This window comes from Dendrobates tinctorius, unplaced genomic scaffold, assembly GCF_039654945.1.
Source record: "Dendrobates tinctorius isolate UK_male_01 unplaced genomic scaffold, ASM3965494v1 ptg000113l, whole genome shotgun sequence".
Lineage (NCBI taxonomy): Eukaryota > Metazoa > Chordata > Amphibia > Anura > Dendrobatidae > Dendrobates > Dendrobates tinctorius.
In genome coordinates, this window is record NW_027361781.1 from 189,302 (window position 1) to 207,314 (window position 18,013).

Sequence of the window (18,013 nt, forward strand, 5' to 3'; positions counted from 1 at the left end):
CAGTGCTCTCCCCTAACATAAAGGTTGAGCAGGGAGCAATGGTGGGGCAGAAACCCTGAAGATCTGCATCCTCTACTTTCCCTGACAAAATAATGGCAGCTTACAGCAATCGCCACTAGGGGGAGCTAACTGCATACAGATTTATAAAGATTACAGCTCTCAGCACTAGGGGGAGCTCACTGCATACCGATTTAGAAAGATTACAGCTCTCAGCACTAGGGGGAGCTCACTGCATACAGATTTATACAGTTTACAGCAGGCGACTCTATGAGAGCTCAGTGCATACAGATTAATAGACCTTACAGCAGCCACCACAAGGGGGAGCTCACTGCTTACAGATGTATACAGATTATAACTACTGCCACTAAGAGTTGCTCATCACTGTATACAGATTTATACAGCTTACAGCATCAGCCACTAGTGGGCTCTCACTTAATACAGATTTATAACATTTACAGCAGCCACCCTTAGAGGGAGCTCACTTTGTAGAGGTTTAAACAGATTAAAGTAACTACCACTAGGGGGTGCTCAGTGTACACAGATTTATATAATTCTGTGCTACTTGTGAAAAGCTATATGCTCTTAGCTCCCCCTAGTGGTAATTTAAAACAGCAAAAATTTCTTATTTAAGCAGGAAAAAAAGATAATGATTTAAAGGAAGTTTACTCCCACAAAAACGCTAACTAAACTACTTACAGAATTATGTAGGGGGCTTACAACTATAGCAATCAGACCTGTAGTATAACTGTGATGACACATTATTTAAACTTTATTATCCTGACATAAGTTCAGTAGGCCAGAAGGCATATGTTATTATCTTTATGTTGACTTTTACATTTGTGTGTCTTTCAATGGTTGGTCAAGAAACACAGACTATTGTTTGTAGGAGCCTGGATGTGACTCTGGAGTTGCTGTTTGCTGCAAGCTCATTGTCTGCTATCTTCGAGGGATAGAGACACAAGGTAATTGAACAATATAATGTTTGATAACATGTTGATTGACCATTGTGTGGACAGGGCCATTGAGTAGGTCGGGTATTGTTTACTTTAACATATCACTAATTGAATTAAATTGTATTAATCTTAAGGGTACCGTTACACCTAGCGATGCACCAGCGATCCCGACTAGCGATATGACGCTGTCAGGATCGCTGGTGCATTGCTAGGTGGTCGCTAGTGAGCTGCCACACAGGCAGATCTCGCCAGCGACATCGCTGGGGTCGGGGGTCGCGTCAGACGAGGCGATCCTGCGTCCTCCTGCCCGGCTCCACACGTCGCTCGTCGGCGCCACAGGAAGCGCCGCAGGAAGTGGCCGACGAGGAATGGTCCAGCAGCTTCTTGCGTGATCAGCGATAAGCAGCAGGGGAGCCGGTCGGAGGTAAGTATCACATGCAGCGATATCGCTAGCAATATCGCTGCAACGTCACAAAATCAGTGACTTTACAGCGATATTGCTAGCGATATCGCAGTGTGTAACGGGGGCTTAACAGCCATTCTCAGATGAGGAGACAGAGATATTATGGTTTAAACTTGAGAAAAATCACAAAAATAAATGGTTTTCACGTCCTGCTGAACCTTCTTTTTTTTTTTGCTAAAAATGCAGCAAAAACTGAAAACAACGTTTTTTTGCTGCATTTTTGCACTTACTCATTGCTTTCTATGGGTGAAAAAAATGCGGCAAAAACGCCGAAAGAAGTGACACTCTGCAGTTTTCAAAAAAGCAAGACAAAAAACTCTATTATGATAAGGTATATATATAAAATCAGTCGCAAGCAGATCAAGTTAAATAACATAGCATATAAATAATGAAAAGGCAATAATAATAGACTTGTGGTTACAAGACAATAAATAAAGTGCCTAGTGCTTCATAAATTGTGATGCCCTGAATCAATGTATTTCCGGTAGGTGCGGGTTTGTAACCCAATGGTATGTACAGGAATGCCTACTGGTGAGGAGGGGAACAAATGACCTTAATCCGTAATACAAAAAAATGACATGACTGCACAGTAATGATAGGAGTGTGTAGTGAATCCAGAAACTTACTGTGCCTATCGGTATGCAATAATAGTACCAGGTCTGGGTTTGTAACCCAACAGGTTGTAAGGTAATACCTGCTAGGGAAACAAGTAGCTATATACCATACTAAATAGAGTGCTCGCAAAAGGAGACAGATTCACCTTAGTGTCTGGAGTAGCTGAAGAAGCCAGTGGTGAAACGTGCGTCGGGGTGAGAAGACGCTATGTCTCGGTCTCCTCACCTGGCAGCTAGGATTAGTACAGTTAAATTAAATTAAAAATACATGCAAAAATAACAATTCCCTGACCATCTCAAGGCTCTGCCAATATATTAGGTAAATTTTTCCAAACCAATTCACCTCCCACTGCTGTTTTTACGTTTACAATTGTGTATTTTTTATGAACGTTTTTTTTTTCAGAATAATCACTATTTTTTCATACATAAATATCTTTCTCCACTAAATAATTCAATCAATTGCCATTTTTTTGTTTTATGGTGTCACATACGTCTTGCATTAGTAACCTAACAACTTGCATTCTTCATGCTTGTATGGTGGAAACAAAGCAGAACTTTATTAGGATCCTGAAAAACGCAGCAAAAAAACCCCCAGAAAAACCTACTTTTTGTCTGCAACTTTTTTTTTTTACTGCTAAGAGATCAGGTTTTGTTAGCAGAAAAAAAGGAGTAAAAAAGCAATGTGTAAACATAGCCTTAATCCTTCTGTACTTCTCCCATGCAGCGCAGGCACAGTTGCCCAATGCTGGAAACTGTAGGTAAGCAAGTGAGAAACATTAAGGAGACCGCAGGCAGTGGAAGGCTGGAAATCGCTGGCAGGTGGGAGATGTCCAGGAGACCAGACGCAAGCAGGCGGGATGCTGGAAACTGCTGTCAGGCGGGAGACGTCCAGGAGACCAAAGGCAAGCAGGTGGGATGCTGGAAACCGCTGTCAGGAAGGAGACATCCAGGACACCAAAGGCAAGCAGGCGGTATGCAGGAAACTGCTGTCATGCAGGAGACGTCCAGGAGACCAAAGGCAAGCAGGCGGGATGCTGGAAACTGCTGTCAGGCAGGAGATGTCCAGGAGACTGCAGGCGAGGGATGCGGAAACTGCTGTTAGGAAGGAGACGTCCAGGAGACGGCAGGCAGGAACTATGCAAAGGCAACCTAAAAGTCGTACTAGAAAGTCTTAATTCCAAGACCCAGGTGTGTGTCTTGGGAGGCCTTAGAAGTTCAACACATGGCAGCATGCTGGCTACCTGCAAAGCCTGAGAGCACAATTCAGATCAGCAACCAAAAAAATGACTAAATTGCAGATAAGTTGCACCCAAGTGGAAGCTGCAGGCGACCAGCATTGAAGCCTTTGGCTGGTGAGTCTCATGTGCAATTTGGTATCACAATCGCATGAGGTCACCAGTCGCATTGTGACACCATAGGAAACTATGTTACAGTGGGAAACTGCCATTTCTGGGTCACGCATCATGTCACCGTGTATTCCCAGCCTTAGGGCTCATACTCACTTGCGAGAGACTTGGCACTCGGACCGGAGCGTGCAGCTGCATAGAAATACGTGCAGCCGCTTGCTCTGGTCCGAGTGCCGGCGGCGGTGCCAGGTTTTCATGCTAGAGATTCGCATGTAAATCGTGCAAATCTCTTGTAAGTGAATATGAGCCCTTAGGGTTAGGGCTACCTGTGTCGCACCACACTGAAAGGGCAACATTTGGGTGCAATGATTCCTTATATTGTTGCGTTGCGACTGTGAAACCAAATGTGTCGGGTTTTCTCTCGCTGGTTGCGAACAACACATTTGCCATGGATTTCAATACAAGTTGCCTTCCACATGTGACTTGTCTACATGCCACCGTGTAGCCCCAACCCTTAACTGCCCCGAGGGTAAGATTAGATACTGACGTGTACATATTGCAAAGTAATCCATATACTAAAGCACAACCCGTCCTGAAACACACGAGACCCCGTATTGCTACAACGCCGCAAAATGCTAAAATAAAACAATAAAGAGTTTTCCTTGACAGCAACTTATAGAAATGATTTCCCACTTTCATGGTGGCAACAAAGTAGTAAAAAAAAAGAATGATGTAAAAAATAAATAAATAAATTTCTGAAATATTCACAGCCGTGGAATGAAGCAGCGAAGGCTGAGTCATCATTGGTGAGCGCGGCCTTGTTACGGGTTCTCACAGTTTGTGGTTACGCTCCAGACACAATGCACTTTCTCTACTATAAGGAGTAATGAGGAAACATTTGGGTAAGAGCATGTGAGGACTGCCCTCCTCCCAAAGTGGCCTGATGGTGAGGGGAGGGCGCAGCAGGGTGTAGGCCCGGCCTATGGGTTACTCTCGGTCATGAAGTCTTGTATAGTCAGCCGAACCCCTGCATTAAACCCCCTGGAGCCCTTTAATATTCCCTTTAATGTACAGGAAGGGTAGAGCCGTAACTGTTTTGGTGTTTGCATGGGGCGCCATCATCATCATCATCAATTACGTTTATTTACGGTAGTTACTTTCCAGCTTTTAGTATTAATTCTGCTGGGAGTTGTAGTTCTACAACATCAGCCGGAGTATTTATTCTGTGGGACTTTGAAGAGTCAGCGGAATTTTTACCCCACCTGGAGATAGACAGGAAACCTACCGGTGGCTGACAGCGAGCGTTTGTCACTATGGTGCAGCGACGATGGCTTTGATCTCCCACGACGAGAACGAGAAACCTCAGAAAGCCGATTAGAAGGCGACGGATTCCACTGATGATTTATTCCATTTCCCTGTAAAAATGCTGATGATGAGAAAAGTCAGAATATTTTCATAGTTACATTTTTTTTAGATCAGTTTGAGCAATAAACAACGGCATGGCGTCGCCGGTATAAGGGGCAATGGGGGTCTGGGTAATCGTCCCCTCTATTCGTGTTCCGCCTACAGACCTGGCAACAAGGAGGCTAATGCTCACCTTTATGGCACAAAGCACGGGCGGACATACCATTGGTGCAACCTGTGCAGCCGCACAAGGGCCCGAGAGGTAAAGGGGCCGCATCCACCTCCAAAGCAACAAGAAGCTTCTGTCAAAGGCACACAAATAGGCGCAATGTGATGACCTGCAGGGGGCCAATATATGGCTCTTGCACAGGGGCCACCTTATGTATCTGCCCGCCTATGGCACAAAGTACACTCCAACCGGAAGATGGCAACCATGTCATTAAAGGGCTTCTAAGACTTAGGAAGTGGTGTCAAGTGACCCCTGGGAGCAAAAGATGGGGCCACTTGCACTATCCCAAACTCTACACTTGATCCATTGCAGTGCCAGGGGGCTGCCACTTGTTTACCTTTTGTATATAAATATTTATAATATCTACAAATATAAATAAATGGATATAACACACACACCAGCACTCTGGATTTCTGCAGGGTAAGGGGTTATGATGAGCCCATAAGCGCGGCGCGGTGCACATCTGGAGAAGATGTCATATTAAATATCCGGGTTAAAATAAATGTGCTGTATGTAGAGCGGAGTCTGGGTTTAGTTTTGGAGGGCAGAGCGGGGTTGAATGACATACAGCGGCAGGAGGAGGACTGCTGAGGTCAGGGATCCGGGGTTGTCAGCTGTGGGATTCTCCGCGCTCGGAGTTTGCACATAGTGATTTCTCTGTGCATGCTCCAGACAGCAGAAGAAAAGTTCTAGACTGAGCAGATAACTTTTCTGGACAGTTTTTTTTTTTCTAAATGTCCCAAAAAATCTCAGACTGTTGGTAAAAGGCACCAATTTTCTTGTACGTGTTCGTTGTGTTCGTGCATGTCCTTTTTCCCCTTGGACCGAGTGATCCTCGGGAAAAAAAGAGAGAAACGTCCTGATTTTGATCCAGTAGTCAGATCCAAATGGGCAACGCAAGTCTATGGATCCGTGAAAATGTCGGACTGCACTCGGATGCCATCCAAGTGCAGTCCGATTTTCCCAAATTGACAGAATGGAGAAAGTGGAGAAAGGTTGTTTTTTTTTTTTTTTTTTTTAAACTCTCCACGTCAGAGAAAAAACTGAAGTCACTCTGATCAAAATAATCAAACCATTTCTATTGGGTATGGAGACACTGGTCGTGTGAACCTGCCCTCAAAATAAGGAGATATCACAATATTTAGCCCGCGTGTCAAACCTGATGTAGAAAAAAATGAAAAAATGAAAAAAACAAAGTTACACTATTTTCTTGTTAGGATTACAATGTGTTTTTTGCAACAATTTTATGGACTTTTTTGTAATTTGCAGTAAGTTTTGAAAATCAGAGGAAAAATTATTCGTTATACGGCAATTTTGGATAATCATTCGATCGCTCCGACGTGACCCCTGTCTTTATTTTCAGGAGCACATTCCCTGCTTAAACCAGATGAGGTCTGTACCCACAGAGGTTTATGAGTGTTTGGAGAGAGTCCGCTCCAATAAGGGCCTGAGAAATGCCTCCTAAAACTCTTGAAAGACTTTTACTCTTCATGTATATTGCAGATAATGAGCCCCGATGGGGACAGTGATTGGGGATATGTCTGTAAAGCACTGAGGAAATGACTGGCGCTATAGAAGTGTGAAATAAAACCATTTTGCTGGTCATATGTTCAGTCTTTTGAGTATTTTTATTCCCCTTCAGGTTTTGAAAAACACCTGGCAGTAAAAATAAAAGGTGCATTACATGTCTGTGGCGGAATCTGCTTTTGGGTTTAATCAACTGCTGTTTAACTCTACTACATCCCAAAAGTGTGTCAAAAACAAGTCCTGTTCTGCTGTGCTACTGGGCGTTGCTACATTGCTACTACTGACTCACTAGACCTACCCAGCTCTGCTACACTGCTGGGCTCTGCTATGTCACTGGACTCTACTACATTCATAAAGTGTGTCAAAAACAAGTCCTGTTCTGCTGTGCTACTGAGCTTTGCTACATTGCTACTAGTGACTCACTAGACCTACCCAGCTCTGCTACACTGCTGGGCTCTGCTATATCACTGGACTCTACTACATTCATAAAGTGTGTCAAAAACAAACCCTGTTCTGCTGTGCTACTGAGCTTTGCTGCATTGCTACTACTCACTCACTTGACATACCCAGCTCTACTATACTGCTGGGCTCTGCTACAACTCTCAACTCTGCTACATCACTGGACTCTACTACATTCCTAAAGTGTGTCAAAAGCAAACCCTGTTCTGCTGTGCTACTGAGCTTTGCTGCATTGCTACTACTCACTCACTTTGACATACTCAGCTCTGCTACACTGCTGGGCTCTGCTACAACTCTCAACTCTGCTATATCACTGGACTCTACTACATTCATAAAGTGTGTCAAAAACAAGTCCTGTTCTGCTGTGCTACTGAGCTTTGCTACATTGCTACTACTGACTCACTAGACCTACCCAGCTCTGCTACACTGCTGGGCTCTGCTATATCACTGGACTCTACTACATTCATAAAGTGTGTCAAAAACAAACCCTGTTCTGCTGTGCTACTGAGCTTTGCTGCATTGCTACTACTCACTCACTTGACATACCCAGCTCTCCTAGACTGCTGGGCTCTGCTGCAAATCTCAACTCTGCTACATCACTGGACTCTTCTACTTTCCTAAAGTGTGTCAAAAACAGATCGTGTCCTGCTTGACTTTGCTACAAGTGAGTCAGGTGAGATACCCAGCACTGCTACACTGCTGGGCAGTGCTACACCTCTCAGCCCTGCTGCATCACTGGACTCTCCTCCAGTCTCCCTTTGAGGAGTCTCCAGCTTCCCTGTGGTCTCCTCCTCTTCCTGCCTCCATTGCCCCGTCCTGGGTCTGAATGCTTGTTCTGGTGATCACTGACAGTTTTCCTGCCCCGGGTTCCAGGTCAGTGCCTGGTGGGGCCAGTGCACACACTGAATAAGCAGCACATGCAGAGAGATTTCAGCTCTGAAGGCTGCAGACTAGATTGCTCCTGTAAGGACCCTGTGCAGCAGTGACACACATCTCCTCCCATCTGCTGTCACCATGTGCTGCTGCTGCTGCGTAACATCACACTGGACACGCAGACACTCTGCAGTCAGCAGACAGGCCGCCATTGTGGCGCTGCAGGAGGTGGGAGCCCAGCGCCAATCTTCTGCCCCATTCATTTTTTGATCTTCTGGGCGTGTGAGGGGTGTGACCAATCAGAGCGCGGCTCCGGGAGGAGCCTATAGAAGCCGGCTGCGATCTGCCGATGGGTCATGTGACCCCGCTGGAGTATTAACAGCCGGCGGCTCGTTACAGTGTGTCAGTGAGGAGGAGGGAGCTGCAGAGCTGAAGTCCGAATCCAGACCCAGCGCCTCACAGCAATAACCCGATCTCCTGGTGCTGGGACCCCCGGGCTTGGCAGACAGCAGTGATGCCCCTTCTCCATACGTTAGTGTGGCTGTGCCTGGTGCTGGCAGTGCCACCTGCAGACGCCTCTGTGCTGGCCGAGGAAGGGCTGCTGAAAGGTGAGTGGCCCCATGACTGCTCCCTGCTGTGTGCCCACCTGGAGGTCCAGGGACCCCCAGAGGGGGAATGAATGGGGATGAGCCGGCACACGTGGCTGGAGCCATCCTGAGGCTTCAGACAAGGGCAGGCTCGCACTGCTGGAGGAGAGAATATATATATATATATTCCTGTGCAGAGCTGCTACCATGATGATGGATACAAAGGCTGTGTTTAGGGCAGGGTTTTTTTTTTTTTTTTCCAGTGTACTTTAATTGTTACATGTTTTGAATGTGTGTGGGTTTTTTTTTTTTTTTTTTCCCATTTCTCTTTTTATGGCCAAACCTAGGAGGCCCCCCCCCCCCCAAAAAAAAATAAAATAACATAAATAAGACTAGGATTAGGGAATAAGCGGAAGAATAAAGGTTCTACATATTACAAAGGGGAGAAAATCAATAAATAAAAATAAAGGGAATGCTAAATACATTATATTGTATAGTGTTCCCTTTATTTATTCTTTTTGAGCAGTATATATTTTACTGTCTTATAAATATTACTATTTAACATATAAATATGATCTCGCACAACATATATATTTCTCTTCCTGATGTATATTTAATTTTTAATTATAAAATAAAGTATGCACGCAAATGTATTTAATTACTTTAATCTGTTTGCACCCTTTTTGCTTTTGACATTACCATAATGAAAGCCTTCTAATCTGCTATAAATATCTTGTTCGTTAGGTCATATGCAAACTTTTTTTTTTTTTTTTGGCCTTGTTAGTTAATCCCATCATACTGGATCCCTCTGTATTAACCCTTGCCTGCCCTCCTCAGTTTCCCTACCCCTAAATATATAATGGCACGTTGCCTGCACTAGTTGTGTTACTCCTACTCAGAAAGGACTTAATGATACGGGGGGAACAATGGGATTTAGAGATTATCAAAGCACATGGTGCGGTGGTGGCCCCCCAACATGAGACCGATCTGGCGTTGAGTAAAGCTCTGGAGGATTGGAGCCCCCCCCCCCCCCCCATCTTGGACGCACATTGCATTTTACATAAGACATCTGCGCGACACAATGTAACAAAAGAGCAACGTGTGCTCGGTGCACCTGTAACCCACCACACACAAGAAGGCACTGACACATAATGATGGGGTGCATGACTGGGTGGGGGGGGGGGGCTGTAACTACTTAGAAGTGATGTTGCCAAGTGCAAGTTCTAATTGCTGGATGGGGGGGGGGGAATGACAAAAGCAGAAGTTGTCCAAATGTGTGTGGTTTTTTTTTTTTTTTTCTTTGCATTGAAACTTCTGTAACTTTGTGATTATTCAATATGTCTTACTGATTCCATTGGTTAAGTAACATGGTTATTAAAACAAGTGGGTCATTCCATTCTCTCACAGGGTTGGCTTCTGTAATTGCTGGTTGTAATGTTTCTGTCTGGGTGTGTTAGTCATGTTATATGCCTACAGCTAAATTAATGGGCTACAAATACTGGTGTGCGTGTGCAGTACCTATATTCTACCTATGGGGGTAGCAGAGGCACTCCTGTCGCTCGTTTCTTCTGGACACTTTTACAATGAGTTGTTACAACAGACGTCGGCTGCTTCCGTTTCTGCATGGTCCATATGACCTGATCTAGGTACAGAACAAGGTCAACTGGCTATTGGTGGAGGAAGCCTGGATGGGCATTGACTTGGGAGGAGATAATGGTTCCTAACGTCTAGATGTCCATTGCTTGCAGATGACACAATTGCTATCTTATTGGAAGACGCTGATGGAGACTTGGTGCCTAAGAAACCTAATATACAGTTCAATGCTCGCTTCTCTGCCAATCCTGATGAGGGTTGCTACCTGGACCCAGAAAATGATGACTGCCTGCAGCACTGTCACTACAATTCGTCGGCAAAGACTTTCATCGTCATTCATGGTTGGACGGTACGTGTTCTAGATGTTCCATGCCATATATGCTTAGATCGAGAACATTTTGGGTAAAGCTACTGGCACAGCTACAATGAGATCTGTCGGCACGGTGCCCTTGTAGAGTTGCCAGTTTTGCCTCCAGGGAGAAGTGTTTTGGAAGACTTGACACTTGGCCGATTGTCCTCCTTGTATTGCTAACCCTCTAATCTTTGTCTCCAGATGTCTGGACTGTTCGAGAACTGGTTGCACAAGCTGGTGGGCGCTCTGCAGCAGAGGGAGCAGCATGCCAACATCATAGTGGTCGACTGGATGTCTCTGGCTCATCAACTCTACCCTGATGCCGTCAATCACACGAAGCTGGTCGGGAAGGAGACTGCCGTTCTGATAGACTGGTTACAGGTGAGAAGGCTTCAAAATGTGATCGAACTCTCTGACAAACGACCTGCAAGTTTTTAGCTCTGAGGTCAACCTGCATGCTAGAAAACAAAACCACTTGGTACAAAGGTGACGTTTAAAGATCTAGGGCTACAATGGGACCCCCACCCACCATTTGTAATTCTGTTGGTGACTACTAGTAGTGTTGCGCAAACGTGCTCGAATAAGGTGTTAATCAAATCTTCGGTGTGCTCAAAAAAAAAAAACAAAAAAAAAAACATTTGAGTCTTGTGGTTGTTAGACAGCCCCAACACCCGCAGGGATTGCCTAACAAACATGTTCCAAGGGCACTCTAACATATTGTTCGAGCATGCCAAAGACACTTGGCTAGCACCTGAGCATGCTTGGATAGCGCATTATCCCAGCACGTTCGCTTATCCCTAATTGCTGCCGTTGGATTCAGTTTACCTGCAGCTCTGCATAGAAATACTTCATCTCCTGGTTAGTATTTAATATGCGGTCCTCTACTGTCCATCTTGCAGGAAAAGGGAAACATGACCCTTCAGAACGTCCATCTTATCGGGTACAGTCTCGGTGCGCACGTTGCAGGCTTTGCTGGCAATTTTGTCACAGGGACACTTGGGCGCATTACAGGTATGTCACATTGTCCCCCCAATTCGCCTCTGAGATCTAGATTGTTATGCCCAGTAGTCGCAGTCTTGGTCGGAACAGATTATCCCGTAATAGAGGGATTTCAGCTGCAAATTATCAGGGGATGTAAATATCACAAGATCTTGAGTCTTTGTTGATCAAAGGTATTAAAAGAACCGACCAATACACGTATAATGGAGATTCCCTGGCGTGCGTGTATTTGGGCGTACCTTACATGGGTTTTAATGAATTTGGAAAACTTGGCTTGGTATCTGTATACGTATCCTTATCAAGAAATGTCAAATTCTTCTAAAACTTTTGTTTCAGGTTTGGATCCAGCAGGACCAATGTTTGAAGATGTAGAAGCTCATAAACGTCTCTCGCCAGATGATGCTGAATTTGTGGATGTTCTTCATACTTACACCAGAGAAGCGCTAGGAGTCAGCATTGGTATCAAGATGCCCATTGGACATATTGATATCTATCCCAATGGTGGCGATTATCAACCGGGTTGTGGCTTGACAGATGTTATTGGTTCAATAGCCTATGGAAGTAAGTATAATACTGCCCCTATGTACAAGAATATAACTACTATAATACTGTCCCCTATATACAAGAATATAACTACTATAATACTGTCCCCTATATACAAGAATATAACTACTATAATACTGCCCCTATGTACAAGAATATAACTACTATAATACTGGGGCAACTCTTGGTAGCTTTTGTGACATTGTATTTCTCCCATCAGATATCGGCGACGCTTTCAAGTGTGAACATGAGCGATCTGTGCACCTCTTTGTGGATTCTCTTATTAATAAAGACAAGGAGAGCTTTGCTTTCCAATGCACGGACTCCAACCGATTCAAGAAGGGAATCTGCCTGAGCTGCCGCAAGAACAGATGTAACGCCATTGGTTATAATGCCAAGAAAAGCACCAGTAAAAGAAACAGCAAAATGTACCTGAAGACCCGGGCACAGATGCCATACAAAGGTAAGCCTGACCTAAATGTATAGCTGAAAAACGTAGATTAGCAGGACAAGGATTCGTACCTGTATGTATATCCTATAAGGCTGACACTGTAGTAAACTTGCCCTCAGTCCAAAAACTTTCTTTGATGCAACAATGTACCACATTTGCAGCATTATTTGCTCCCCTCCCTGATGTTGCTGACATCTCCTCCTGTATCTGCCTCTTGCAGTTTATCACTACCAGCTCAAAATGCACATATTCAACTACTTGAAGGAACAGGAGACTTCTGAACCCACGTTCTCCATCATCCTGGCTGGGACGATGAATGATTCCATCCCTCTGCCTTTAACTGTGTAAGTGTTACCCGGATGGGCAGAATACTTGGTGTCCATGATACTTGAGCTCCATCCTCTAACAAAAAATGTCTTGTTTGTAGACCTGAGCAGATAGGATACAACTTCACCAACACTTTCCTGGTGTACAGTGAAGATGACGTGGGTGATCTCCTGGCCATTAAGCTGAAATGGGAAGGGACCAAACAATCGTGGTTCAGTATCTGGAGCTCCAGCTATTGGTTTCAGTCAAAGGGCGAAAAAAAAGAATTGCACATCCGTCGTATCCGGGTGAAGTCTGGAGAAACTCAGCAGAAGTGAGTATCTTAGGTCTGTACTGGTCTGGGATTGGTAGAGCTAGCCTTTAGTATAATGGTTGCCACTGGATTGACACACCCCTGCAGTAGCAAAATATCTGGTTTTGATGATGGACCCATCAATCTGTTGATCACTGTCTCTCCTGCAGCGTAAAAAAAAGTCATCATTTTAATGACATCTGTGGTCATGTAAGGTCTCAGACTATCGTCTGACTACAACCCAAAATATTGATGAACCAGCTGACTTGGTACTGTCAATTTAGAAGTCAATGCTGACCTGTTGTCCTGCCCACCTCAAGTTCTAGGGATGGCTTTCTAAATGGTCTATCAACAGATTAGTTCATACAAGACTTATTGGTAGGGGTTCACAGCTCTCTACTTACCTTAGAAAAGGGGTTTTCCAATCTCCTAGTGATATGTCATCAATTTGATGGGAGTGACTCATGGAAATCCTTAAAATATTCCCTCCTAACTATCCCTGCCACACAACAATTATCAGCTGGATGACACGGAGCCTATATGTATGAAAACAAAGTGAATGTGGAACAGTGCTTGATTTACATTGTCATGATCATTTGAGGTCACAGCTGACCACCCTCCTTCTGGCGCATGTAAAACAATGGTGTATCTATACTTTATATGGGGGTACAACCGCCTTTAACCTCTGTAGGAATTACTAAATGCCCAAGATCTTCCATGCTCAACTATTGTACATGGTGGGTCCCTCAGTGCTAAGAGATGGTCAACCCTCACCTTAGTGGTTTCCAACAGGATAAACTTTGCCCATCTTGGACTATATGGTACTTTGACTTTATATTAACTCCTTGAACTTTTATTTTTTTAGGTTTACATTCTGTCTGAAGGACATGCATGAGAGCCTTATATCTCCTGGTGGTGAACTGGTGTTTGAAAAATGTAAAGATGGCTGGGAAGTAAAGAGTCGGAAACGGTAAGAACTACGGCAAAGAATACAATGCCTACCTGGTCTAATTGCTGTAAATGTGACCACTTTGGGACACCACTGTAGGCTTCTTAAAAGTTCTTAGTGTGAATTAAGCATTTAACTCTTATGGTTGGACCAAATGTCCAACCTGGATGTAGTCATTGACTTCACTTTTTCTTTCCAATAGGGTGAACGTATAACAGTTGGATCCATCATGCGAGTTCCGCAATCCTTGTTCCTTAGCGTGTGAAGACGTTCTAACCAGGCGGAGCTTTACATGGAGACTTCTACGAAGCACTGAAAACTATGCTGCTTATTTATACCTTGTAACGATGCAGTCACGGACCTTTATTATGGGGCCAATATCTTCCACTCTAATCCTTTCATGGAGACTCTGCAAAAAGTTTACATCCCCTCGACCCTCATACAAACTGTTACGAAGAAGGAAGTTTTTCATGAAAGGACCACTGGGATTGATAAGATTATAGTAATCTGCTACTGTATGTTACGAACCTACTACTAACGGGCCCCCACCCATCACCTCAACACTTTATTCTACACTTTACCCCATGACTTTTGTACACATCACTATTGAGATTTCTATGTTTGTATTTTTATACAGTGTGGGCTGTGGCAAGGACTATATGAACGGCGTAGTCCTTTTTTATTTATAATGGTTCAGATATTAACATTGTAAATGAAGATCCAGTTGTCAGTATTTTTATTCTGAGCTGTGGCGTTCCTTAATGGCCTACTTCCATTCTCATAGATTGACGTTGGATGGTGCTTGTGAAAATGAGCACTCTTGTAACTTGCTGTTTTGTTGAAATTTTTAGCCGTTCTTGAAATATTTTAACACTTGTGGCTCCTTGCCTAGGAGACCGACCACCACTGCTATCTTTTTATTACTGAATCTGAGTGGAATTGGGAGAGAGCAGTGCCGTCCTGACAAACTTCAAAGCTGTGTTTACAAGCTCTATCTGGAAATGGGCTCATAAGCACTGAGCATGTTTGGTCACTGGTAGACTGCAACGGTGGTCAGCCTCCGAGGCAAAGATCTGTATGAAAATAAATAAACTTAATATCTCATGAATGGCTAAAAACCTTAAATAGCAATTGCAAAAGTGCTTTTTAACAAGCCCTAACCAACAATACCCATGTATGAGTTGGGAATAATCCCTTAATTTCCTACCCCCCCATATACATGTTAATGGTCCATGGCAATTACTGGAATGTTTCAAGATGGACTCCAAAGCCATTAATCCTTCCTATACATTTTCATAATCTTCCACTTTGCACCCACTTGCTCCGACCATCAGAACATTCATAATGGGTGTAGGCCAGATGATATGGTGCTTTTGGCTCGGCTGGTATTCCTAGCAGAATATAATGGAAGCCTTAATTTCTCTAAAATATGAAATCTGTCATCTTGGTCTTTTGAAATCTGCTGAGAATTTAGTCCAGTTCTGAAGCTGTAGGTCAGATGTGTTGTAAATGAGGTCTCTAAGCTCCACAGGTCTTGGTAGTCTGGTCTTGGCATGAAGTTGGGAAGTTCCAAGTCTTATGGTTGTCAATGATCAAGGTGGCATGAACCTTGGGATGATACATGGGCGGAGGGTTCCTTGTCGTCCATCTTGCTGTAAATACATGTATATACTTTGTATATAGAGCTTGCTGCACTGAGGCTCTTCTTTTTAAGGTCAAAAGCAGCCATTCCACCGAAATGTAATGTATAGCTATCTACAGCCTCCATCGTGGAAACATTAATTTATGAAAAATGTACATAATGAACTTGTGTCCGATTTTTATTTATTCTGAACGTGTATGTGTAATAACACGGCTTGTTTTTTTTTTTATGAAATTATTTAAAAATAAATAAATGAGTTTAGTTAGAAGGTCTCGTGTCTGGATTTCATGATCATCCATGGTTCCTGACCATAAATGGTGTCTCTGCTCCTCATCTCCTATGTTGGTCATTACTTCCAGAAGCAAAAGACTCCAAATAACCTGCCTACAAAACCCTAAAATATTGGCAAACATAACAAGGGGTCCCATATCTATATAGGAAACTTTGGACCACAATCCACCAGGGCTGTTAACGATCTTAAGTGGGTTAGCGATATGAAAAGTCTTCTAAAACAATTGATATTTGGTTGTCAACTGCTTATCCTTGACCATTAACTTTCACTTCTGCGTGGGTACGAGACTTTAGCGGACCTGCTACAGCCGCTACCATGCTGCTTACATCTAGGTTAATGGGTATTATTGGGCTTTGAGAAGACACAACTCACAACCACACCTCCAGACAAGATGTTTGTAGTGAGAAATGGTTTTCAGTAAATTGCAATAATGACCTCCATAGATGTGGTGCTTTGTTGTAGTCCCTGCCCTTGTCACTTCTTCTGGAAGAGTTTCATGTTCTTTTGATTATTCAGATTCCAACCATTTGTTTATCCATCTGTAAAGTGGAGCAAACGCCTCTAGGGAGGCAGCAGAACCTGATCTGCTCCAGAGCAAGGGCTTCCCAAATTGTCTAGTAGTTAGTGATGAGCAATCATACTCGTTGCTCGGGTTTTCCTGAGCATGCTCGAATGTCCTCCGAGTACTTTGGCATGCTCGGAGACTTAGTTTTCGTCATCTCATCTGCATGATTTACAACTTGTAGACAGGCTGAATACATGTGGGAATTCCCTAACAAACAGGTATTCCACACGTAGTCAGCCTGTCTAGAAGTCGCAAATCATGCAGAGGAGTCGACGAAAACTAAATCTCTGAGCATGCTAAAACACTCGGACACCAGAGCATGCTTGGGAAAAACCCAAGCAACGAGTATACTCGCTCATCATTACTAGTGGTGGGTGTCCCCCCCCCCCCCCCCCCTTAGTCACCCATGACGGCACAACTGAGGGATCTGCCCAGCTCGGTTGGGAAACCTACGGAAATTAAAGGGTGGTACCCAGCTTCTATAGGTCTCCTGCCCTGGACGGGTAAACTTGTGCTGAATCTCAGCAGTTGAAGAGTGAGTTTTTTTTTTTTTTGGAGCTCTCCATTCCTGTCTCAGTGCTGGAGGAGCAGGCTGTATGCCTGTGGGCCATCCATGGGTCCAGGTGGGGCCTTAGTGTATGTGTGGGCAGCACAGACTATTAAGCTGTGCATGTCTGGATCTGCCTCTTTCCAGCCACAGACTCTGGGGGGAGTCATTCTTCTGGGGCATGCTCCTCTAGCATTACAGGTAAGGCACGCTGGGAATGGGCGTGCCCAGGTGATGTAGTAGGGGACGTACCAGAAGCAAGATGGTGGTGCCCTGGGTGAGAATGCCGGCTGGGGCAGGGTGGTGGTGGGAGGAGTGTTTTCTGGAACCAAGGGTAAGTGCTGTGGATCCCCCATAAAAGGAAGGGATAACCACAATAAGGTGCTTATGTCTAAACTCGCTCCATCATGGAGGATTTGAGAAGGCGGCAGCAACAGCATTCACCACAACCAGTGCCTGCTCACCAGCATGGACATACTAAAGGGAGCAGCCGCTCAAGAGGCAGGAGTGGAAGGTCGCAGGACTCCTCTGTATGCAGGAGGGATGTTGACTGTACCCCTGATCAGCCTCTGAATCCGGTACCCTTGATGTGACAGCAGGCGGTGAGTGATCTACATAAGCGTCACCTTTTTTAATAGGGTCATTTTCTTGCTTAAATCACCGGGGGTGTAGGAAGGCTAGCACAAAGGGCACGCTCTCTAATTTTCTTCTATGTAAGACCCCACTAGCAGTGCACTGGCAAAGTCTCTGCTCAGATTGCAGCCAGAAAACTATTATGGGAGACCCCCTGCCCTAACTTTGCTGCAAGTTTTAGGTCATTAATCGAGGTTGAAGGTTTGATAAAGACCCTGATAAAAAAGGGAAAGAAAAGAGCTAAGGAGGTCACTACGGAGTCTGATTCTACATGGTCGGAGAGAGAATATCAGTGAATCCTTGTACTCCTCGTTCAGTGAATTTGGCGGACAGGCCTTGCTTTCTGCTGAGGATACGGATAGGCTGGTTGGTG

The 18,013-nt window shown here is 44.4% G+C and overlaps 1 protein-coding gene across 1 annotated transcript; it reads left to right on the top strand.

The window, feature by feature from the left end:
- Positions 1-8,232: 8,232 nt before the first annotated feature.
- Positions 8,233-15,871, top strand: LIPG (lipase G, endothelial type). The gene is made up of 10 exons (XM_073589749.1): positions 8,233-8,476; positions 10,204-10,397; positions 10,602-10,781; positions 11,300-11,411; positions 11,736-11,960; positions 12,163-12,405; positions 12,614-12,737; positions 12,821-13,033; positions 13,878-13,982; positions 14,164-15,871. Exons 1-10 carry the CDS (start codon positions 8,383-8,385, stop codon positions 14,174-14,176), a joined length of 1,503 nt encoding a protein of 500 aa, XP_073445850.1. The 5' UTR covers positions 8,233-8,382; the 3' UTR covers positions 14,177-15,871.
- Positions 15,872-18,013: the final 2,142 nt, after the last annotated feature.

Excerpts from the sequence above, each read along its gene's own strand:
- LIPG (XM_073589749.1), top strand. The coding sequence starts at position 8,383 with ATGCCCCTTCTCCATACGTTAGTGTGGCTGTGCCTGGTGCTGGCAGTG. Across the intron at positions 10,782-11,299 it reads TTCTGATAGACTGGTTACAG|GAAAAGGGAAACATGACCCT; the intron begins GTGAGAAGGCTT and ends TCCATCTTGCAG. Across the intron at positions 11,412-11,735 it reads GACACTTGGGCGCATTACAG|GTTTGGATCCAGCAGGACCA; the intron begins GTATGTCACATT and ends CTTTTGTTTCAG.